The 25,479-nt window shown below is 42.9% G+C and overlaps 1 protein-coding gene across 3 annotated transcripts in view; it reads left to right on the forward strand.

Annotated features, from left to right (window-relative positions):
• SPECC1 (sperm antigen with calponin homology and coiled-coil domains 1) overlaps positions 1-19,843 on the forward strand; it is a 71,889-nt gene extending 52,046 nt beyond the window's left edge. For 2 of the 3 annotated variants that reach the window (XM_082068862.1, XM_082068863.1), the window contains exons 11-15: positions 720-870; positions 1,673-1,775; positions 13,138-13,254; positions 13,925-13,984; positions 14,878-19,843. In XM_082068862.1, coding sequence (XP_081924988.1) covers positions 720-870; positions 1,673-1,775; positions 13,138-13,254; positions 13,925-13,984; positions 14,878-14,967 — 521 coding nt within the window. In that variant the 3' untranslated portion in view covers positions 14,968-19,843. Of the gene's footprint in view, positions 1-719; positions 871-1,672; positions 1,776-13,137; positions 13,259-13,924; positions 13,985-14,877 lie in introns of all 3 variants that reach the window. The other variant, XM_082068864.1, reaches the window with a different exon arrangement.
• Positions 19,844-25,479: the final 5,636 nt, after the last annotated feature.

The following is a 25,479-nucleotide window of genomic DNA, read 5'->3' on the forward strand; positions in this document are numbered from 1 at the left end:
AGTATCCCTGTGTGATACATTGCTCTGCTTCACAATTGATATGCGTGGGGAGATAACTTGATTTCTAGGATCTCTCTGGCTTCTCTTCAAAAACCTATCAACATTGGATCCTATGGCCACAAATGTTGTTGTTTTTTATTTTATTTATATATATCTATGCATATATAAATACCATAAAATATAGAAATACATCATATTTGTAATGAAAATCTGCGATGAATATATTGAGGCTTCCCAAAGTCCTGTTACGGTGCTGAACATCATGTGATAGCCAGTGCCTTCTACTGCGGCCTTGAGCTGGGTTGTATTTGGGAGATGAGAGGCTTTCTTGTTACGAGTCTGCTAATGGCAGAAAAGAAATTATTGTACTAGGGCTGGTCAGTCATCTGGTGAAGATATCTGGTGATCAGCTTTTGAACCTTTCAGACTGTAGATTTTGGTATTTCCCCTAATTCACCTGAGGCCCCTACCCCCCAGCAGGAGTATCAATCACAGGAAGCCAGGCGGTCTGTACTGTTGAAATCATCAAAGCCATTCCTTGTTATGATCACCTCTAATCTGCTCAAGGTTTCCTAGCCCCATGTGTGTTTAATGAACAAATGAGTACATTTGTTTAGAATCAAAACAACAGGCTACATATTGTGTGCTGCGTGGCAGGACAGTGATTAATCAAATTCCTCAGACTGCGAACTGACAGCTTTTTTTTTTAATTCCCACAGACCTTCTGAAGGGGAGAAATGAAGAGCTGAAACCAGACCATTACCTCCGTAAAAGCCCCTCCCTGGAATCCCTGAGCAAACCCCCTATGGCCTTCAGCAGCAGGATGCTTACCTCTACCCCCAGCAGCTTCAAACCCCAAAGCAAACTCAGGTACCAACTCAGTTTCCTGGGAAAACAAGCACACTGGAAATATTTGACAGCATTACCTGGCCCCAAGATGAATGATTTAATACGGTGGACCCCTGTCTCCAGTGGAAACTGTGCTGGCTTGTCTGACCGGTTCAGAATTATCAGGCAGTGTCAGGTCTAAATATAAAAATTCAGATGATAACAACCACAGTTACCTGTAAAATGAGCAATCATGACAAAATGAGGATAGCAAGTTTTCAGGAACTTTGAGGTCAAAGGGAAAGCTGGACACAATTTTTTTTCTGTCTTAGAGGAAAACATACATATTTTCCTCTGATCCTTACCATTATTTCAAACAGTAGAAGTAGGGTAAAAGCTGGTAGCCCATGGCTTGGACAAGTGCACTCTCTGCTGGGTTAAGAACTGGCAGAGAGTGCTGGTGAATGGGGCTGCATCCAGCTGGCGGCCAGTCACTAGTGGTGTCCCCCAGGGGTCAGTGTTGGGTCCAGTCCTGTTTAACATCTTTATTGATTTAAATGAGGGGATTGAGACCATCATCTGCAAATTTGCTGATGACACCAAGTTGGGAGGGAGTGTCGACCTGCTGGAAGGCAGGTGTTTTAATTGTTGGCCTTAACTGTCCTCTAGGCCTTGACTGCAATACAGCTTCCAGAGGTTTCAGTTTATTCTGTTACAATTTGGTTTCCATTTAGGTTCTGTGTTGCCATTCTGCTTTGTCATACAGGTATTATTTACACACTGGTAAAAAATAAGAGACTTCCAGCATATTTATCTTCTTCTCCCTTATGCTTCCCTGGATTAGCGTGGAGAGAAAGGACCCACTGGCAGCCCTGGCTCGGGAATATGGTGGTTCGAAAAGGAACGCTCTGTTGAAATGGTGCCAAAAGAAGACTGAAGGTTACCAGGTAAGAGAATAGACACCAATAGGTGTGCAGTGAGCAGTGTCACGACAAAGAAATGTGTATTTTATTCTGCTGATTTGTGCATGTTTGTTTCTACTGGGTGTTGCCATCCTCTTCATTCAGATTTCTTTAACACTGCAGTCTCCAATATTCATTGTCCAAAGTAATTAATATACAAAACCCCTTAGTCATTTTGGTAAAACCAAAGAAATATTTCCTTGTGTGGCCTTGACCAAATCAAGTTTGCATCTTTGGGTCCCGCTCTTTCTAATCAGCTGCAGTTTAAGGGAATTTTACAAAGCAAGTTTTGACTGCTTGAGAACATCTAATTTATTTGCAGAGTGATTTTCACTGTTAAACTGACATAATGATTTGTCAGTTCTTGTACAGCCATTGCTGTGCTTATCAAGCTCTGGCTCTTGTTTGTGTGCAGCTGGGTTAGGCGGTTCATTCTTCTTGTAGCTGAGCTGTAGGAGGCAGTTCTAGGCAACAGTTCATCCTGTGATATATGCTGGGTGTGCAGGGTAGTCTTGGTTTGATATAATACTCAGATTTTTCTTTCTTAAGAATAATATTGTTTGTTACTTAGAAGACAAAAGCTGTTATCACCACATGATATGCACCCTGGAGCAAGTCTTAAATAAAAGCAGAGTCCATCTTTTAAAGTAAATAATAACATTTTTTTTTCTTCACAACCTGCTCTTTATGAAGCATTAGCTGCAGGGGGCAGGAGTTTGGAAGGAAAGACAGCAGCTTTCCCTTTGAGTAAATTGATCTATTAAAGTTTGAGTCATTTCTTCACACTGGCATATTCATCTGGCTTGCACAAATTTCACAAGACGGGTATCAGGAAAAGCTCTTGATTTTAGATGCACCTTAGGAAGAATAAAACCAGGACTAGCATTGAGCCTCCAGTCCTGTGATGCTGCTTAGGCGGCTACAGTGCTGTCCCCTGAACTTGTGTTCTTGATGCTGTCTTGATTTATTTTATCTCATCTACTAAAATTCTCCTGGTCTTGAATTTGAGGATGTACGGAAAAATTCCCGTCCAGTCCTCAGCAAATTTTTCATGAAATACAGCTTTCCAAGTCTAACTTCTGTTAAGCCAGCAAGCGCATCTTTTGAGTAACACTTTCTCATGACAGTGTTGTCCTTTTTTATTTCAAATGGCACATATGGTGAGCTTCCTCTACTTATCTTAAAACAGTCTAGTGCCGAGTTTGCTGTTAGAAGCATTGTCTGAGAGTCCTTAGAGTCCTGCAGTTTCCTTTCTCTGATTACACCCAAGCTGGACTATATGTTTTGCTTTAGAAATTATGTGGCTTTGCAAATATAGAGGCCTGTCCTGATTCTGTAGGTACCAGACTGGCACCAAGACTGACAAGTATTCCCTCTGTGATAGAATAGCAAAGGAGTTTTGTTTTTCTAGGCTGAACCCAAGCGGTGGAGCTGTGTGTCAGATAGCTGGCCACTCAGGAGGTATGCAAGGCAATCCCGCTCTATTTGTTTTTCCTTTAATATTAGTCTCTGGAGGAAAGTATGTCTGTGCTTTGGAGGACAGTGGAAATCTTTGCTTTATATATGGCTGCTGCAGTGTTGTTGCTACATGACTGTCCAGACGATGTTTCAGAGAAAGCTTTGTTGCTTTGGCTTCTGCTCTGAGGAGGCTCTTGTTCTGTGTGTGGCTGTCCTCTGCTGTTACTCTTTCTAAAGCAAGAGAATGAGGCTTCGCAGTTTTTGAGAACAAGCAGGTAAAACACTGACAAACTGTGTAATCCAGGAGAGTCTGAGAAGTTCAGACTGTTGTGTGGTGGTGGGGCCTTATTACCCAGAGTCTAACACCTCGGGGCAGAAATTAAAGTCAGATGAACCAGAGTCTTGCCTCTCAGTCGTCGCTGCTTCGTTTAGAGGCATTATCTCCTGGTCATTCTTCCTCAGATTCTCATTCCCGTTGCACACTCTGCAGTACATTCACTAACTGTTCTTGAGCCTGCTTTTCCCAGACCCTTGCACCCTTGCTGTAAGGCTGATAATATGCTCCGCAGGGAGTTTTTATCATTCTTGAATACAAAGAACTGGAGTGGAGCAAAGAACGTCATCCCCCTTCCTGCCTCGGCTGCTGCAATGGTGGGAATGAGGCAATAAATTCTGCCAAGCAGAGCCCTGGTGATGTGCACGACTTCCATACGCAATACCCCTGTCTGTGAGGCATCATCTGTGCAAATCCCAGTATACTCTGTCATGTTCTTTCTAACATGAAGCCCAGAACGACAGATAACTTTGGATGCAAACTGTTTTCAGCTCTGTGACACAGTAGAATGAGAGAATAAAAGGCTTGCTACTTGGCTTCGAACTTCTTTTTCAGTGGCAAAATGTACTGCATTTGAGGCCTAGTGACAGTTCGTAATCTGAGCTGGTAAGGAAGAAGGAGATTCCTTTCTATTTAAATTATGAAAATAGGAGATTTAATTAAACAGTATGAGCAAAATGGATCAGAATAACTGATACTCTCAGTAGCAGCTACTGCCCATGTCCCAGATTCCCTGAGGAAAGCTGGATTAGTGACCCAGGGAAGTATCTGAGGATAAGACCTGGGGACTAGCACACAAGGCTCCACTTTTTAAATGCTTTAATCCAGACGAGATTATACTATAGATAGAAATTTACATCCTGCTTCTGGCAAATATCCTTGAGTTGTCTACAGTGGGAACATTCGCTGGCTTTGAACTTCAGCATGTTCCCCAGGAGGCAATGTCATAAAACAAGAGAGGGACACTGGAGGGAGTTGAGAGAAGCACAACACCAATTAGTAGTGGCCTGGAGGGTTTTGTTTGTTTTTTTAGAAAAAATGAAATTGCGTGGGTGTACAGTAACTGAGGGGAAACAAGAAAGCATCTATGTTTCCGTAATGTGCTATGTCATTTTTAAGATCCCTATTTAAACAGTGATTTGATATCAAAAATAGGTGAATGGTGAGGAGACTAATTATTTAGAACATGAAAACAATTACTAGAATGAAAATGAAGTGGAAGTTCAGTTTAATGACTAGGAGAAAAGAATATGAAAGTGATTGCATGAACTGTGCTGGAGTTGATCACACAATTTCAGTTGTCATATTTCAATGCCTAGTTGAATTATCTGACATTTTGTTCATCAATGTTGAATAACTATGCAGGGGAGGTGCTAAAAAAATAATCTCAGCATTAAAAGGAATTGTAGTGAAGTAAGGCTTTTTATAATTCCCTAGAAGAATTGTGCACAGGCACATGATCTCCTTTGCCAGACATACATAGACTGTTCCTTCTGCCTTTCTGAATTTGTTGACATCATGGTGTATAATGGAGGGTGGGGAGATGACCAGACTTGAGAACTGCTTTTGTGGCTCTGGAAATCAATTACTTCAAGTCCTTTAAACCACAAAGCCTGCTGAGAGCAAGTTATTTATGTTAAAATAGCTTTTTCTGTTGTCTTGTGTTGTTTGATTGGGGTTTTTTTTAATCTTTTTGAAAAGGTTACATATCATAGGAACAGTGTGAAGTAGAAATTGGGTGCCTCTTTTCTAATAGGCTCTGTTCCCATGAGTCGTAACTCCTGCAAGCTGCTGAGAGTTGTTCGTGTTGCATTATCACCTTCCATAATCATCTCATTAGTGACTCTGGTGTTATTGAAGTGCCCTGGTTCTGTTTGCTCTCTGTGGAGACCATTTGTCAAGGGGCCAAACCTCTCTAGATTGTCTATTACTATCCACAGATGTATTGTGAAAATACGGAACATCAAGAGGCACTTAACCCATGATCATTGGAACTGAGGATTATTGTTTTTGCCACATATTACCCTCTCCAGAGAGGGGAGGGAACTGCAGCCATGTTAATGAATATGGTTCGCTTAATAGAAATATTTTAATGTTTTTTCCCAACCGCTAGACATCCATCCCAGGGCACGAAGAAAAAGATAATCCGAGACCAACTCTTTTCTCCTCTGCTCAATCATTGTTATTCTTTTTATCAAAGTTATGTTTGGTTTAATAGGACCCATTTGGGATCCACTTGGTGAAGAACCACCATCTTATCTTGAGTAGAGAAATGCTGAATAGGAAGAGAAGAGGAATGTGGAAAATAGCAGCTATACCTCTGAGTTTCCAGAAATATAGGTTGGCATTAAGAGGAGTCTAAATACTTCAACCTTTGTCCTTGCCATATATATTAATAAAAATGCCTTTCCTGTATAGTGCCTCAACTATTTAAAAAGAAGAAAAAAACTCCCTACCCTGAAGTATTGCTGCTATTATGGCTATTCCAGCCCTGAGAGACTGAAATTGGAAACAAATTACTTCTGAACACAACCTAAAAGTCAGTAAATGTAGTTCTGAATGCTTTTACTACTAGAAGCACAAAGCTGGTGTATTGGAGTATGTGAAAGCTGCGTGTCTGCATAGTATTGTACTCTTCATATAACAAAGATGCAAAAGCTTAGGGAGAAAAATAAAGGCTGTTGCAGTATTTGCTGTTTGACAAGTAATTATAGCAAGAGACTGGTTGACTAGTGGTTTGGCAGTGGATATAATATAAAGCTTTTTACCCTTTTGTATTCAGTTTAAACTGAGACTAATACTAGCCTTTTGTTTATGAATTTGTGGCTTGCTTTTTCTCACAGGAATTTGCATTCCTTTTCTTTTTGCACTAGACAGTATTTCTTCCACATCCTCTTTGTTCTCAGGGCCTCCTCCATGATATTATCTCCTGCATTTTCTCATATTTTTTTGACTTGTTTGCTGGCTGGATGAGATCCAGCACAGATTTAAGTGTACGTCCCAAAGATGTACAAATGCAGGGTCGCGTGGTCATGGGGCCAATGCGCTGTCCTTAGGGAGGTGGCCTCTCTCTGCTGTGGGGACAGCCAGCCAGGATCACTGGGGTTTGATCGCTGATCCATCAAGCAGGTACGTTCCTGGGGCTGCAGGTTGTGGGGACCTGTTTATAGGAGATCAAAAAGCTCCTTCATGGTACATCAGCACATCTGTGTTTGACGGATTCTTCCTTATTCTGGAAACTGAGGGTTATATTTAGAAACAAGAAGTCTGTTGTTTCTTTGGATGTCATTAGTGTGGGTAGTTGACGTTATCCTACTTAGGCAACTGCTGTCTCAATCTTTTCTAAGTCTCGACTAAGCATTTTGCCTCACATGTCAGTTATGCACCGTCTTGGACCATGGAGAGTGAACTGAGACTTTATTGCAGATGTACCCACGATCCTCATGGCTGGTGCTCAGGCTGTAGAGAATCAAAGAGCTGAAAACCCCAGAATCGACCCTCTCAACCTCTGAACATGGGCAGAATACAATTCCTGGAGCTTGACTTGTAGAATAATCAGGCAAACATTTCCTTTGACACTAACATAATGGAGCATAGTTTTAAAGCTCTGAGAGTCTCAACACATCTGTGCTCTGTCCTGAAGAAATACTGAGGACCCAGCTGGTTCTTAATCACAAGATGTGCACTGGGCTAAGGGACTTTTTGTGTTTCTGTCAACAAGTAGCGTAAAACTGTTTCAATATGTTTCCAAATTGTATCAGTGTTTCTCTAGTATATCAGCATTAGCCAGGCTTCTATCTAAATATTTAACTAGTCCTGAGAACTAGGTAAGCTGTGGCATTCCGTAATTCCGAATTAACAGAGCAGTGAATGTTCCTGCTCAGGAAGCAGGAAAAAGCTTGTCTGGCTTAATATTCACCAGTGCCATTTAGGCAACGAAGTTCTTCTCTGGCGAGCAATGACACCCTCAAGTACCATATTCTGACATGTCTCTTTGGGTATGAGAGGGTGCATGTGCTTACTGAGAGCTCTGGATCCACAGCTCTTGTAGCATTTAGAAGTAGGATTATATGTGCCATGGGTTTTCCTGGGAAGTCATTAGTATATTCAGTGAGTTTCTGAGAAATGGGTGAAATTTATGGCTCTCTTTCTGTTCCTCTGATTTTTGCCAAAGAGGAGGGTGTTGACTTCAGAGAGACTTTTCCTATCTATGCAAAAGTCAAAGGGAGTTTTGGTGATAGCTATTGAGATCGAAGGGATTAAATAAATAAAAATTGACAAGAAGTGGGTCAGGAATTTGCTCCCAGGTCTGCTTTGGACCGTATTTGTGACTCTGGCAGACTTGCATAATACTGTTGCATTGATTTCCCTAGCTGTCAAAATATAGATCATGTCATATCATTGGATGATGATGACTTTCAGCAGTATTTTGAAAGGTGCTCAGATAAAAAGGGATATCTTGAGAGTTTTTAATTAAAGTAAGTATGGGCTTAAAATTTTTATATATATATATATATATTTTTTTTTTTTCCAGAATAAATATTTTCTTTTTCTAAATAAAAACACTTATGGTGGAATGTGTGCAGGCATTTTCTCTCTGTTTCCCAGCTGGAGCTGGGGTTGGGTCTGGAAAATAAATGCAGCAGCCAAATCGGGGCATGTTGGGAATAATCAGGTTGATTACCAATGTGCAAGTCCCCTTCACAGTGATGCCAATGCATAAACATGCTCCTCCAGTGCAGCCAAATAACTTGAGCCAAGTTCTACCTTTTTTTTTTTCCCATAAAGGGCTTTAACCTGTAAACAAATACAAGTCTCTTGATTGGAGGGATAAAATGAACGCCCATGCAGCTCTCTCATGTGTAACTTTCTATCCTGCTGGGTAACTTTAAAAATAGCATTTACATTCTCTCCATCCCAAAGTCCAAGACGTTTTCCTTGCGTTGCCTGGATGCAATGACAATTGGGGAAAACACTGAATTGATTGGTCACCAGCTGGAACGTCTCCAAACTCTGAATTTAACTGGGAGAGAGCTCAGCCCTGCTGCCTTTTCCATCAATATCCTTTGCTGTCCAGACCTCACCCCACCTTCTCTCCATCCTTCACCGTGAGCCTGCTGCAGCCTGCCCCTCCGCCCAGGAATTCCAGGACATAGCGAATGTCTGAACTCCCAATACAGATAATTAGAAATAGCTGTGGGAGCAGCCAGTGTGCTCATTAGTGATTCTATGCCAGGGCTCAGGAAGTAGCTGAGCTGCTGTCTTGGACGCAGAGGGAGGTGGTTCCTCCCCCTCTCTCCCTCCCTCCTTCCCCGGAGCATCTGTGTGGTCCTTGGAGCTGCGCTGCTGCATCTCCGCTCCTGCAGCCTTGGGAATGAAGGAACACAGCCCAGCCTGTTTCTCCTCTGTGGCGCTCAGCGGTGATGTCATTTAGGCGAGTTGGTGAGAAAGCTGATGGAAGTGTTAGTGGTGCAGCAAGCGGGGAGTTGGCTTTCAGCAGGTGAGCATAACAAAAGTAATTCATGCTGAAAGAGATGCATAGCAAAAATAAGACATCATCTCAAAGTCTTACGGGGTTATTACAATGAGGAGAACTAGTTAGTTCCTGGTCTTGCTGTGTAATCCATCTCTCCATCTCCAGATACAACTAACACTTGTTTTACCCACTCACTGAATGTGACAGTGGAGTAAACTACAGAGGTATCTGTCACACCTGATATTTATCTTTTGTCACCATTACCTCATCTCTGAAATGGCCCAGAGATACCCATAAAATTTCTTCTGCTTATACCAGCTCTCATTTGCCCTGGATGTTTGTGTAATGAAAAGCCATCTCCCTGTGAACTCAGCATTATACACTCTCTCTCTTTACATGTAATTCTCGCTTCATACAAGTGTAATTGGCAATAAGATGCATGACTTACTGACATGGCTGGTAGAAACATTGGAAATAGAGATGATGGGGATAGAAACACAAATCAATTAAAGGTTTAAACAGTTCTTATGGAGACTGCAGCTGCCTGAACCATTTGAACTAGGGATATTAATACAGCCTGGAGGGTAGAAGATCATTTGGTTTCTTTCCCAGTCTTGGCTAGCCACTTAATCTCTATACAATAAGCAGTATTGCTGTTCCACAAGTTATTCTGGATTTTTGTAATCAAGGCATTGCTTTATTGTGTATTCCATGTTGGAGAAAAAAAAAATTGTGAGAGAATTCAGAAAGGCTCCTGGTAGTAGACTGACTAAATGTGATATGCAAATCACTTTAGATTTGCAGCTACCCATTGAAAATAGCTGTGTGCAATCGTCCAAGTCATCTGGCTGCACCCTGTAATTACAGAAGAATCCAGGCAGTCTTTAATTTTAGGCATTCATGCCTTTCATCCCTGTTAACTGGACCTGACCACACTTCCAGTTCACCCATATTTCCAGTAGATTGCCTATGTTTCATATCTTTGCTGGAGTGTTTTAGATGAACTGGAGTGGTTTGTTTGCTCAGAGGAGCCCTTCTTCACTTGTGTTGCTTCTTTGGAAGAGTGTGGAACTTGCCTATGCAGAGCTCCAAGCTTACATGCATCCTTCAACAGAAGCTCTTGGGCTGAAGCCCACTAACATATTCCTCACCCATTAGGGTGTAATGGATCCAAATTAGATTTGCAGTTTCATGCAGCTATTGGTAACGATTGGTGGGTGGAGGGAGCCTTTCAAGGTATCTTGGTCAAATTTTGCATAAGAAAGGTCAGAGTTCAGATTCACAGAGTTGTGGCTCCTGCTCCGATACGTGTCTAAATATAACCACATAAAAACACTGAGCTGTGTGGCTTTTAGTCTGTGGGGAAGATGTGGGTCCCTGGTTTGTGATAAGGAGGAAGAACTGCAGAAAGCTGGAGTGCAGAGAGCAATTCCCTTTGGTTTATTAAATATAGTCATGTTAACTAGTTCTGGTTTTAGTATTTAAGTTTATATTCCGCGTGGGCTGAACCTCAATAATTAGCCACTCTGGCGTGTTCCCAGTGTGCCATTCTGTACCAATGACTTCTGAGAGGCAGGAGGGCAGGTTGGATGCTGAAGCGGGGAGGATGGGGAGGTCATGTCTCCTACAGAGTTCCAGGCTAGCTTCAAGCTAATTCATGTCTATAATTTATGATTCTGGGTCTTATAAAGAAAATTATGACTCAGAGAGCCATTGCTGCAGCCACAGTAACATCTGTATAGCGGGAATATCTTTTGTCAGTATTTTAACCTACTCAGGCTGTAATGAAGATTGTATGATGTCATTGTTGCTTTTTGCTGAAGAATTGGAATGAAAGATCTAGTGAAATCTAATATGGTGGTTGTTTTTTCCTCAGACAAACAAGAAATTGTTTTCAGTGAGAACAGATCACACAGATTTCCCTGTATGTCTTTACTGTGGCTCTTGGAGTGCCCTGTTATCTGCAAGCAAAGGTCCTGGTCCTGGGGTGGGAGGCTGAGGTTAATGACTTGCAGGTGTTTAATGTCTTAATTAGTATCATAGATAATACATTTGCTCTCTAAATAACATTGTTTGGATTTTTTTTTTTCACTTGTTTCCAAGACTTGGATCCAAGAATTACTGAAGATGGCTGGCTGGACAGTGCTGTTGCAGATGTTGAGGATTTCTGGACCTGGTTCTGATTTTATTATAGATGTTAGCACTTCTTATCTCTAGGTATTTTTAGATGGGAGGAGGAGAAGAGTATAAGTATAGTTAAAACTACGAAGTTGAGTAAAATTATCAAACTGATGCTGGGCTGGTGAAATACCGTAGGAAGAGTTTTGTATCTCATGTGTCTCTCTCATAAGAGCATCATGAAAATAAGGGCAGGGTATAATGTTTCCACACAAACGTGACTTGTCTGCTTGTCTAGTCCTGTTGCTTAACTAAGGCTTTGCTTGTTCCTGTTTCCATGGCCTTTGGCAGAGTAGGGGGACAACCTCCATTTTCCATTTCTATCACACAATATAAAATGAGAATATTGGCATTTGGTAGTAGGCTATTTGTTGATAAAGTATATTGGCTTCAGTAAAAACACTTGTGTAATTTGGCAGTCAGTCCTTTCCCACTAACTGCGGATTGATAAATAGTAATTTGTTTGAAACGCCAAGAAAGCAGAGTAATTCCGCTTCAGACAATTCCATAACACAAACTTGGACTTTCATGGTGCGACTTTATGGATCAGACAAAGCCAAGGCAGCTTTCAGAGCAAAATATTTTTTTCTTGTAATGGTATTCAGCCGCTACGTCGCTTTTCTTTTATCTCTGTTGACAGATGTTAATAGAGCAAATCAGAATGTGGTGGCTGGTGCGGTAATGTCTGCTGCTGATGGCCTGCTTTCTGAGCCCATTAGGTTTGTACATTTATTACAGCCGGAGTGTTTTAACCTGAAATACTCTGTACTGCTTCAATTTGAGTCATGTTTGGTTATGGGCATTTATTGCTAATCTGAAATCCTGTCTAACTGGACAAAGTCCAGGTTGGACAACTAATCAGTGAGGCATTGTAAGTGAAGAACATATGCTAAAATACTTCCTGTCTGGCTTTCAGTGTGTCTGCATTAGCTTTTGTATGAGAGTAAAAGCTTTGTCTTTGGGGGAATCTTGAAAGAAAGCGGAAAATAGCTAAATAAAGAAAATGAAGTGGCAGAGTCTGAGTTGGGGTTCAGCAGCCAGGAAGACATGGCTGGTGAGGATTAATTGAGGGCAGCTCCACACCTGCCGTAGTGGGACAGATGGTGCAACGCCAGCATTTCCTGCAGCCTTCTGTGCTCCGGGAGTTGTTACTTTTCTAAGCAATACCACTCAGTTCACTGTTTGTTTTCAGCTGGTAATTGGAACTACAACTGCTATTCCAGTGGCAAAACTCAGCCATGAGGATTCCTCAGTGTGCTGGTACGGTCAGCGCAAACAAGGGCATTAGGAAGGTCAGTGGGCCACAAGCATGTGTTAAACTACAGCTGCGTGTTGCCAGAGCATCCGTGTGAAGAAACCCCGAAGGTTACCAGAAACCAGAAGGATAACAGTGGTCAAATACACTGATTACACTGCCTCATCGTTCTATAAAACCATCCCTCTGTTACACATCCTGAGACAAGGAAGCATGAAATCAGTTACAAAACACCATTTTAAAATATCAGTGACTTTTGTTGTAGGTGCTGGAGAAATTGTATTTCTGCTATTCTGTAATTGAAAGGGACAAGATAGTCCTTCCTCTTGCCAGCACAGGAAAACTGCAGCTGCAGCATGTGCTGCACATGGTGTTTCTCACCTTCTAGAAAGCATTGGAAAGTCTTTGTTTGGGGCCTGCTGTGAAAAGCATTTAATTCCTTAATAATCTCTTATCCAGGACTTTGAAACTTGCCATCCTACTTGGTGTCTTTTGATTTAATATGAAAAAGAAGATGAGAATGGAGAATGTAAACCTATGTTCCTTTAATACTTTGAGGTTTTGTTTCATGACTGCATAAAAACTACTGTTTGTAGATTGTTGTTGCGTAGCGCCGTTCAGGGATGGTTCCTGTTTTCTATTACAGAATATTGATATTACCAACTTCAGCAGCAGCTGGAGTGATGGGCTGGCCTTCTGTGCTCTCCTGCACACATATTTGCCTGCACATATTCCTTACCAGGAGCTCAACAGCCAGGATAAAGTAAGTTTTGTTGTACCTACTCCTGCATACTCTGCAGAATTCACAGTGAGCATTATTCATTTTGATGGATGCGTGGTGGTTGCAAGATCTTCGTACAGAATAAGTAGATGGGAGCAACAGTAAAAGACAAGTATCAGTTGAGAACTTACAAAGCAAACTGGATGAAAAGGGGAAGAAAACCACCAGTGAGCTCCCAGAGAGGAAATGCAGGGACCACTGGATAAAGAATTAGTGATAACATGCCTGAGTTCAGTGAGTAGATTTACTAGTTCTACTTCAAACAGCTAGTATTTATTACAATGAGAATTATACTGTCTATAAGAGTGCCTTATATGTTAGTTAATGCCTCTTCAAAACCTTTTCACTCAATAAAGACAAACTCAGTGGGGCTTTTTTTTGCCCAGTTGTAATCAGTTTCATAAAAAACTGTCAAAACCAGAGGGTTATAGCTTGGGCAAAAGTAGACAAGCTGTTCAAAGGGAAAAAACCTATGAGTATACCTTACTAATACAAAATCAAAATAGTGTCTCTGTGAAAGTATTGAATCTTGTGTTTTTCGGTTTTCAAGTATATCTGCTCATTTAAACTTACTGATTAACCAGGTGCAAGGTAGGGTTCAGGAATCAAATTGTGATGATAATCCTTTTGAACCTTTGTGTTATTTTTACAGAAGAGAAATCTGCTGTTAGCATTTCAAGCTGCTGAAAGCGTAGGCATCAAACCCAGCCTGGTGAGTTACCTGCTTTTAGCATGAGCAGATTTACTGCAAACACCATTCCAAAGCCTTTGTTGCCATGTGGCCAGTCAGTGGTGGAGTCACCATCCCTGGAGGGGTTGAACAGACACAGAGATGAGGTTCTCAGGGACATGGGTTAGTACCAGGGGTGGGTTAATGGTTGGAATTGATGATCTTGAGGGTCAATTCCAACCAAATGATTCTGTGAAAGTGTTCATGTAGTGCTAGGAAAGGCAGCGCCACCATCTCTGGAAGTTCATAGTGTTAGGAGAACTTCCAGGAGGAATTTGTAGAATCACAGTATTAATATAATTTGAATGAACTTCTGGAGGTCGCCTGGTATTGAAATGAGAGTATTGATTATGTCCTCATCTTGGAAGCCTATTCCAGGTGATTCCAATCTTCTTGGGTAGACTTGTGTGTTAGACTCTTTCCTTTTGTTTTAACATTTTGAGAAACAGAAGAATAATTTGCTTGTTAAACTGTTAAAAAGCATTTTCTAAAATCAACAATATGATGACAAGGGAGAGGAGTTTGATATGAAAGAAAATATTACAAGGCTCGTGAGCTAAATACAGAACCAAAGACATGCAAAGAAGCAGGAATTTTAATAAAATGAAGTTATATAGATAATTGATCTTTGTAGATAGAAGAAATCTTTTCAGGATGTAAAATGCATATGGCCATTTAGCTAGTCTGTTAATGAGTTTCAGAATTGCACTAGGCCAGTAGATCATTCCTGTGGACTTCTATATTGTGTGTGTTTTTAAGGAGCTCTGGAATGGAAGCAGAAGTAGTGTTCAATAGCCACAGCTACTCAGAGCACCCAGTGATGTTCCCAGCACTGGCGCTTGACTAAATTTCGACCGTGTGTCTGTCCTCTGCAGGAACTCAGCGAGATGATGTACACAGACCGGCCAGACTGGCAGAGTGTGATGCAGTACGTCGCCCAGATTTACAAGTACTTTGAGACCTGAGATGCAGAGCAAGAGGTGGACAGAAGTGGGGAAGAGAACAAAGAATGCTACAGATGCACTCGATCACTTTAAAAACCCCCTTGCTCCTCTTCCACAGCCAACCTAAGCTCTTAGTTTGAAAGAAAGCGTATCCATAATTTTAATTGAATGTGGGACTGCAACCAAATAAATATGCATTGCCCATCTATACAAACCAAATTAATCTGTAATTTTATTCCCGTGTGGAAATTGCAAAGCGTTTTCAAACACACGTGGGATATTTCTGAAGAGGATCCCTTGTACTAAACAGTGTTTGCCTCAAACCAGACTCCACCAACAAGAGACCTGCTGCAAGATGAAGTTCTAAATCAATGTGGACTATGCTGGCACTCGAGGGAGGCTGGGAGATTAATATAAATACAAAAGCTCACAAAAATGCTCTTCTTGCCAAAACATGCTTAACTCATCCCAAATACTTGTTGTTTTCTTGCCTACATGTATTTTATAAGACATCGAACACGTGCACATAAGTGTGTAGAACCTTAACCTGAGTTATTCTCACACACCTGACCCAATAACTATTCTCATTGGCTTGTCATAGCTTAACCAGCAGGATAGTAACAGGATCATTTGTAACTTGGAAACCACACTCTGTTCCATCACGAGTGCGTGAACGAACTCTAAAAGATGCTGTTAGGTGCTGGGACTCCGTTTCAGATCAAACAGAAGTCATCTCCTTGAGGAAAAATAGCTTTATTTCTACAACTTTCTTACTTGATTATTATGGGAAGCCAGAGCTTGGTTTCCCAGCTGACTGTGCAGGCACAGTTATCACAGGAATTTTGCAAATGCAAGTTACTAGCTTTAGTTTGCAAGATGTCAGTAATCAGGTGGTGACTCTAAGCAATATGGTGACATCTCAGTAGTTCATATTTTTGTGGATTGAGTAACTTCTTCCGTGTTGATCCTCTATAATCAGCACAGATACATAATTGCTGTGTAGAGGCACAGATCCTGAGACAGCCTGTGCCCTGCCCAATAAAATGTAGTCCACAGGGCACTGTTACATGCTTGGAAGTGATGTTACCCTGTAAAGAAACACAGTAATATATTAGACCAATGAAAGCTGCAACTTCGCAAGTTGCAAAGAATGTAACTGGAACCCCTCTCTGTGTCTCGGAAATCTCTAAGGCGCCAGAGAACAGCTTTCCAGCTCAATAATGCTGTTAGCAAAATGTCTGAAATACATTGTTTAATTTCCATTATACCGTTTCTCTTATTTCAGCTCATGAAGTTAAATTTGTTTGTTTCCAAGGATTGCAGGATCAAACAGGCTGCTTAATTTGTTCTAGGAGCAGGTCTTGGTGAGTATGCTTTGTACAGGGCCTCATAGAAGGCTGCTGAGCTGCTTTAGATTATGCTGGTGGAAAGAAGTTGTTGTTTAGTTGGCGTGTTTAACCTTGTGAGCAGACCTGACGCTTTGTGAATGTTAATCATAGGGAGCTAGGGATCATTTCTGTCTTACAGAAGATAATAGTGTGTGCTCACTGCTCTTAACTCCTATAAAAAAGGCTCATGAAATAGAAACAAGCGATTCCACAGAAGAAACTTGGTTTCAGGTTTTCTGGGGCTTTGCAGGTGTCTGATCTCAGCCTCTGGCTTCCCCACAGTGCTTTGTTGTTTGGTTTGTTGTTGTGTGTTGGTTGGTTGGCTTTAGTGCTATTTAATTAGTAAACAACTTATTTCAGATTTTGCCCTTTTTTTTTGGCAAAATAAAGGATTAACAGTGGCCGAGGTCAGTGAGTGGATTGAATGGAAAGGAGGTTGGAGGAATGCAGTGTGTGCCTTTTTTTTTCAGAAGAAGAAAAGCATCACTTGGTCATAGTTTTAGTCTGACTCTTATTCTATTCCTTCACCCCCAAGAAAGTCTGATTCCAATCGTTTGAGAGACTGTGTGATAGAAAGGGACAGTGGCACACACTTGAAGTGTCCTTGCACTCTGTGTCATCCTGTCCTGTGAGAAAGTGATTGTAAATGCTGTCTAGTTATTTCTTTGCAGGAGAATACTTTCTAGATCAAATTAACTCTCCAGTATTCTTCAGCATACACTCCGCCATCCCTAGAGAACAGAGGATGAGCTGCTTTAAGTGTTCTCAGATATGAGTCTCCCGTTACGTGATAAGATGGAAGAGAAGAAGAGCTGCTAAGCAGAGTTCATTCAGGAAGGCGGCCGCGCTGCGGGGCTGTGGTGGATGCAGCCGGCGCTTCTCCCTTGAGGAATCCCTTGGCAGAGATCCCCGTTCTCTCCAACGGGCTGTAGTTCAAAGGCGAGTGAAGTCAATGCAGAAAATTCCATGTTCTTCAGTGGGCTTTGAATCAGGCATTTGCAGGGATGAGAAAAACTATTTGAATTCCCAGCGTCTGGTAAACATTTCAAAGTCTGAGTGCTCCAGTTGATCTAAAAGAGAATTATAGTCTTAACCCTCTGGCCACTGCAAGTGTGTGTTCCATGTGACTGTTAGATGTACACTCAACACATATGTTATCTAGCATGCCAGGATCATTTGCTTCAAGGGCTGTTCTGACATTTATTCTAATCTGTTTCTCCAAGACTAACCTTACAAATCATTCTATTTGATCTAGCAGGGTTTTTTTAAGATTATTTTTGCAAAGCCATGTTTCTGTCATCTCTATGTGGCTTTTTCTCCCGTGCCCCCCAGTAGCATAGACCAAACATTAATTCTACCCAATATTAATGGTATATTTTAAAAATTTCCTATCTAGGAATTAGAACAAAGAGCTGTCTGACAGAAGGTATTCAGTTTCACCATTTGCTCAGTGGTACTTTCCAGTCCTCAAACCTGCAAAACATCTCATTTTGAAATGCTGATACTTTGAGACTGAGAGATGCTCTTCTAGATTATTTTTTGAGATTAAGTATATTATTTGTTCGTTTAACTGTTACAATATTGCGTAGTTTTTTCTTTTGAAAGTTGCACAGTTACATTTCTAAACATGGATTTTTAGAAATTACTGTTGTTTTTTCATTCTGCCTTAAAACTTGAATTTGTCCCCCACAAGATTCTGCAGACCCACCTGATTTTCAGAAAATCTATAGGCCCTTGTAAAACATCTTAAATTTCAACTCCAAAATCAAATTCAGGCTGCCTTTAAAGTGAGACATGGATGGTGTAATATGTTATATCGGTAAGAGTTTGCCTAAACTGCCTCAATCCTTCCTCATTTTGCCTCTTAGGAGTGCCAGGTCTTTCCCTGACGCAGGCAGATGAAATCTCTTCCACATGTCACTAAACGCTCCCTAAATATACAGTCACTCTCAAACATACCTGCATATGATAGTATGTGTGTAGTCTGTCAGACTACAGGAGCAAAATAGCTGATTTTGGATGAGCATGTGAGAAGGATGGTCAGGACGGGGATTTCGGTGGAGTTCCATGGAGAGGTATCGCATCCTATGACTGTTGCACTATAGCTGTTAGGAGATTGGAGTGTGAAAAGTACACAGACTGCCTTCCAGAATTTCTGGGGAGTCGTAGAAGGTACAAATTGTTTTGTGGCTTGCGAAGGTACAGTGGAGTTGAGAAACAAGCCCAGGGTCAGCCCTCTAAGAAGAGTTCTTTTTAGAAAGGCTGATGAGTGTTTCTGAAGGTACAGAATGAAATGGAGTGAAAGGCTGGTGTGTGAGTAGAGGGATGTAAATGGGACATGTGTATTTGGGCCTTTGTGGACAGCAGAGAGCTTGAGAGTCCTTCCTGACTGTCTGGAGTGACATTTCAGAGTGCAGCCTGGGGGGGAACTCAGAAGCTGAGGAGGGAAGAGCACAGAGCTCGCTGCCTCTGCCAGGGTCCCCTTCCTGTGCCCGGGACACTCACGGGAACGCAAAGGGGACAAGGATTTCCTGGCTCTTCCTGTGCTGCAGCCGTACTTGGCAGGCTGGTTTTTGCCTTATGGAGATTCTTTGGCTTCCTGTCAGTTGAGACATTTTCTTTTTGTAATTTGAAGCACTTTTTTACAGGTTTTCTCTATGATTTTTCTTCTTTTGTATGTGCAACCAGTTCTCTGCAAGTTTTCTGCCCAAAACAAATAAGTGCACATTGGCAAAGTGACTGGTTCTTCCATGTTGGATTCCTGACCTGGAACTCTTCAAAACCTACTTTTTGGCTTCATTGACTTTCCTTTCCCACTTCCTTGGCAATGGAGACATGAGCATTGGCTCATCCAGTTGTAGGTTTCTCGTAGCTCCCTCCTCTCTCTGTGCTTACGGTACCGGGTCTTCCAGCAGGAAGTATCTGACAGGGCCAGCGGTTTGCAAAGCTGTGCCTTGTGTATCTGATAGAAGGCAGAGTCTGTAGGGGATGAGATGATGCATTTCCCTGTCAGAAGAGGGCTTTTTGCCTAAAAAGACTCAGGGCACTGAGCATTAAGACATTTTTAAACCCAGCAATAACTTCTTCTATGCTAGACTAATGGTTTGTACCAACTCCAGTGCCATTTAGACTCACCCACCAATATGGTGTAGAATCCAGCTTCTAACTGAACTGCAGTTAACGTTTTTCTTGATGGATGGTCTCTACGTTTTTGACTTGCACGTGTGCCAAGTTCCACTGGGCAGTGCTGGACACAATGTTTTTATTGATTATTGGTTCAGGCTTGAGTTTGTTGTATGGGATAATGACCTCTAACAGTCAAGTACTTTTAGCTTTCTCTATTGGGTACAGATGTTACATCGTAATCTAATTTATACAAAGAGCACATTAGAATGTATATACTAGGCATTGCCAGGTTTGGACATGCTAGTATTTAAGGATTAACATTATTAAAATGTATGATGCAAAAATCTGTGTAATATTTCTAATAAATCTTTTTCTGTTTCTGATATTTGTTGCAATGGTTCCATTATCTACATAAAAAAAGATGGATTTTTCTGCAGTCTTCTGGGAAGCCGAAGCTTCCAAAGATGCTGAGATCAAATTCCGGAATGCTTTTCAGAGAGGCTGCTTTTATGTCCTGACGGTAGTGGCAATACTAGAACAACCACTGAGTCAGCAAAGAAAACAAAAAGGAAAGACATGACCATTTAAATCTCTTCAAGCCTCCCAGGTATGTTTGTGTCCAGTTGGGTAGATGAACCCTTAAGGGAAGAAGCCAATGGGGGCTGCCAAATAGTGAGCTTTGGGGGGCAATGGGGCTGTTAAATAGTGAGCCTTGGGGGGCAATGGGGCTGCCACATAGTGAGCCTTGGGGGGGGCTATGGGGCTGCCAAATAGTGAGCCTTGGGGGGCTATGGTGCTGCCACATAGTGAGCCTTGGGGGGGGGTATGGGGCTGCCAAATAGTGAGTCTTCGGGGGCTATGGGGCTGCCAGATAGTGAGCTTTGGGGGGCTATGGGGCTGCCAAATAGTGAGCCTTGGGGGGGTATGGGGCTGCCAAATAGTGAGCCTTGGGGGGGCTATGGGGCTGCCAGATAGTGAGCCTTGGGGGGCTATGGGGCTGCCAAATAGTGAGCCTTGGGGGGCTATGGGGCTGCCACATAGTGAGCCTTGGGGGCCAATGGGGGCTGCCAAATAGTGAGCCTTGGGGGGGCTATGGGGCTGCCAGATAGTGAGCTTTGGGGGGCTATGGGGCTGCCAAATAGTGAGCCTTGGGGGGCTATGGGGCTGCCAGATAGTGAGCCTTGGGGGGCTATGGGGCTGCCAAATAGTGAGCCTTGGGGGGCTATGGGGCTGCCAAATAGTGAGCCTTGGGGGCCAATGGGGGCTGCCAAATAGTGAGCCTTGGGGGGGGCAATGGGGCTGCCAAATAGTGAGCCTTGGGGGCCAATGGGGCTGCCAAATAGTGAGCCTTGGGGGGCTATGGGGCTGCCAAATAGTGAGCCTTGTTGGGCTATGGGGCTGCCAAATAGTGAGCTTTGGGGGGCAATGGGGGCTGCCAAATAGTGAGCCTTGGGGGACTATGGGGCTGCCAAATAGTAAGCGTTGGGGGGCTATGGGGCTGCCAAATAGTGAGCTATAGGGGACAATGGGGCTGCCAAATAGTGAGCCTTGTTGGGCTATGGGGCTGCCAAATAGTGAGCCTTGGGGGGTTCCCAGTGTCCCCAGTTGGGCTCGGGGGGGCTCCCAGTGTCCCCAGTACCCACCACTGCCCTGAACAGGTGGCGCGGCTGCTGGACGAGGTGTGGGGACAAGTGGGGGTGTGGGGGTCCCCAAAACCCCCCCCGCGGCCCCTCCCCCCCCAGGGGGGTCCCAACACCCCCCGACCCAGCCCCCAAGAGAAACCCCCCCCGGGGGAGCCCCCACAGAACCGGGGGAGCCCCCGGGATACGGGGGAAGAGGTTGCTGTAGCTCTCTTAGAAAGCACCAGGCTCAGTATTTGCACCTCGGTTGTCTTCTGCAAAGGAGTTCTCAGGACCAGCCCTGTCTCGCTCTCTGGAGCTCTCACCATCACCAGGATCACAGGCTTGTATTCCAGTGTCAAGAGCAGGACTCTGAATACTTCAGTGGTTGTGTGACCTTGGAATAAGGCAGCTCATGTCTGTCTGTCTAAATTCCCAGTCTTTTCGTGACCTATTTTCAGCAGCAATTTTTTGATAGGCATAGACTTTTGAGTCCTGGGATGTGGAAAGGCAACAATCATTTCTGCACTACAGACGAGGGAGCCAAAATTGCATGTGATGAGTCTCAGTCCCATTCTCTGTCTGTAAAGAGATGAAAGTCTCCTGAGATATTGCTGTCAGAGTTAATCTTAGTACAGTATGGCAATAGCAGTGTGTAGCAAGATACCTGTTACTGCGGTGACTTTAGTTCATGTTTGCTTTGGTTTCAAACAATTGATTAAACGAGATATCTGTTTATTGACTCTTTAAAACCTTGTCCCCATAATCCTTGCTTGAACTGTAATTGCTACAAAACACAGTGTCATGCTATCAGACTGTGACTCAAATCTTCAGCCAAACAAGAACTCAAAAATATTTATGTTAAAATGGATCTACTGCTCTGCTGTTTGACTTCAGCAGGTTACCCTGGCTGTGCCAGTGCCTTTGCTGTGGGAAGTACATGCTGGGATGCCAGCAAAAATTAACAGCCTGGCAATCAGGATCCATGTCTACAACTGGAAAGGGTGCAAGACAATTCTTTGTCAGAATGTGCTATGTTCCATTCTTGGCAAATATTAGTGTATGTGAGAAAGCAATTGTTGTCTTCCAGAAAATAGGTTCTGCTTAGGAACAACTGATTCCGAAGACCTGCTGTCTCTCACTGCCGGCCTGGGTGTTTCCATCACTGAAGTAAGCTGTTAGATGCTCACAGGCGGTGCTCTCTCAACTCTTTTCCAAATATACTCCAGATGCTTTGATTTATTTTCTGGGAAAAGCTGGATTCTCTGTGGAGATTGTCAGTGAGTAATATATGTGGATATGTTTGCAAGTGGTTCAGCAAGAGGCTGGAAATGAGAATTGAGGCCAGTGTTTTCCCAGGATTGCTTGTGGCTGGTTGTAGATGGGGTGAGATGACAAGATCCAGGATTGCTTTCCTGCTGAGTTTGGTTTCATTGCCAATATACTGACCAACTTCCAGAGCCAGGCAAGTGTCTTACCCCATCTCAGGCTATCCAGCTACCAGTACCACCAGCGTACATAAAATAACGACTTGCTATCTCTCCTCTTTTTAGGCTGCAATAGCTGTAGTGATGTTTGGGCAGAAGTCTGTGCAGGTGAGCATTAGTTGAGAAGCTGACTTTGTTATCCATGTGCTTGGAAGTTCTAAGCCATAATAGATGGCAGAGAAGCATAAGCAATACAAGTAGAATAACAAGTCTTCCAGGCAGAGACTTGGTGGGCTGCAAACGTCAGAACCACGTGGCTGCAGTGTCACAGGTGCACTTTTTCAGAATTCCATGCTGGAAAACACAGGCACATACTCTGGGTAGCAGGACCCTGAAGTAAACATCACCCAGAAAAGATGGCAGTCAGATTATGGGGGCAATCAGTGGTTTTTATTGAGCATAGCTGGAAGAAAATCAAAGCTGTAAAATGCCAGTGTGGGTAAACATCATTCTCATATCTAGAATGTGAAATGTTGTTCCTCCTTAAGTACATAGCAATGACCGAGGTTTTGTCCTTACCCACACACCATGAGTTTAAGCTGGTTAAAGAGAAAGTAACAAGATTATAGGATTAACATGTGAGCAAGTGCTTTTCCTAACCTGCTGCACGCAGCCAGCTGTACACCTTCTGCGCTGCTTGGCTTGAAAAAATAATACCTAGCTGTTCAAACCCTTGCTTCACCTTGATGTGCTGTAATTTTTGTCTCCGCAGACAGCTCATCCTTTCTATCTCACACTAAGCCACTCCCACACACTAATCGAGGAAGGGAACAAACTTCTCAGGTTAGTGATTCAGCGGGACATACCCAACGTTCTCTCGACAGGATCAAGCTGCTAGGAAGCGAGGCCACCACCATGGCTCTGCTTGGCTTTTTTGGTTGTAAAATATCTGTTCTTTTCCTTGTCAGAACGAGAACTACAACCAGGACAGTTCCAGTGAAAGCAGTGAGTGTGGCCTCTTGCTTATTTGTAATGCAGCTGTCAGTATTCACACAACCCAACGCATCTGAATAGCACAGCAATAATAATAATATCATATGCATAGCTTAGCCCTTGAGAGCAATTGTTCTGCTGAGGCCCTGGAGAGCTGTTCTGGGAAAGGGAGAGTTCAGTCTGAAGCTTGCAAATGGGCTAGTAATATTAATATTATTAATAATATTAATAATAAATAACATGCTATGGGATAGCGCAAGCCAAGTTCCATGTTCCTCCCGTTCAGCTGTGATCAAGACATTTCTTCCCTAGCTAGGAGCTAGCTCTTCTCTGGCAGTTGGAGATAACCATAATAATGGTAACAACAGTTATTTACAAATCTTGGTTCCATCTTGCACTGAGAAAACAGGCTGAAGGTTTTGAATTAAGTCCAGCTTTTCTCTATCTACAGTCAGAGCAGTTATGTTGCACTCCTTATCATATTTATTTGGAGCTCCAATTGTCACAGTTTTGCATAAAGCAGAATGGCTTTGCCACTTGGGATAAGAGCTCATTTCCCTGCTCTGTCAGCGTTTGGCAGGGAGCAGAATCACTTCGCATTGTTGCTGTGAAGTGTGAATTGGGAGGGAAGCTCTGAGTCAGCTTGTGGAGCAGAGACTTCTTCTGGGGGGCATGAAGTTGTGAAGGGTTTGCCCAGGGAAGCTGTGAATGAAGCAATCGCAGATTGTTTGAAGCGCGAACGGCGTCACTGTCCAGCCTCACCCTGGGCTTCCCACTACTGATGTTGGTCTAGAAACACAACCATGCTTTGTATTGATTTCTCTGGGGAAACTGGCTGTACCAGCTCCCCCAACACCGATGACACAACTGGGCTCAGTATCCACCGGGAGCCCTGTGCAGGTGAGACCTGCAGCCAGGGCTCGGCACTTGTGGGGCTTCGTATACTCTTGGCTTGAGCTGCAGCTTTCATTTAAAAATACCGTTGGAAGAGGTACTTGGCTTTTCATCACAGAAGGTGGTTAGTAAATAAAAGCAAACACAGAGATAAATTAAAAATGTCTTCAAAATGGTGTCTTTATACCCCTGCCTCTGCTCAGCCAAAATCCTTCCTTTTTAATTTCACCCCTGTTTGTAGTTTATTTTTTTCAGTCTTGTGGTGACTTTTTTGTTTTCTAATGAAAGGTGCAAGATATAACCCACAATTTACAAAGAATTCGCACACCTGCATTGTTACAAGATGAGTTCTTGCAGATAATTTAAGCACCAGTCTTAAATTCCAGGATAATATACGTTTATTACCTGGCAGTGACCCCGGGGACTAGGAAGATCCAAGTTTGTTGATCTGCAATTTGTGATCTTACTGTAGATTTTCTGTTTTGTTTTCCAAGGATTTTGCAGGCTGACTGAAGTCTCCAGTGTGGAAATAGTTTTCTCTGGAATTTCACTCTCTCCTTTCCTTTCCTTTCCTAGTCTCTTCCAGAAAAACGCCCATAGCGATACAGCAGCAAACCTCACCTTTGGCCATTCACCTCCATCATTGTTTTCTTCAGAGCTCATCTGGCATCTTTGACATGCTAATGCTCAGCACAGCAATGCAGGCAATAAATATTCAGGCAGAGGTTAGTACTTGGTTAGTACTCGTCTCACCTGCCTGCATACCAAGTCAGCCTCAAAAATCATGTTCCCTTCACCCAGCTTGCGTAGACTGCGTGTAGTTCAACCCATCACTGAAAGCACCACTTTGAAAAGGGCTTTTGTACCTGCTGCATGGTTTACAGGTTAGATTGTGCCTTGTGCATCCTCTCTTGGAACCGGGTTCAGGACAAGCAGTGTCTTGTTCTGTGAAACAGCTCAAAAGTACTTGAGTGGTGATGGGGGTTTGGTTCACAGGGCTGTGCTGGCTCTGCCTGCCTCATGGCTCCTACGTAGCAAGTTGTAGCTGAGGTCTGCTGCCCTGGCAGTCAGACAACCCGCTTCTTT

This window comes from Streptopelia decaocto (genome assembly GCF_964273445.1).
Source record: "Streptopelia decaocto genome assembly, chromosome: 18".
NCBI classification, from domain to species: Eukaryota; Metazoa; Chordata; class Aves; order Columbiformes; family Columbidae; genus Streptopelia; species Streptopelia decaocto.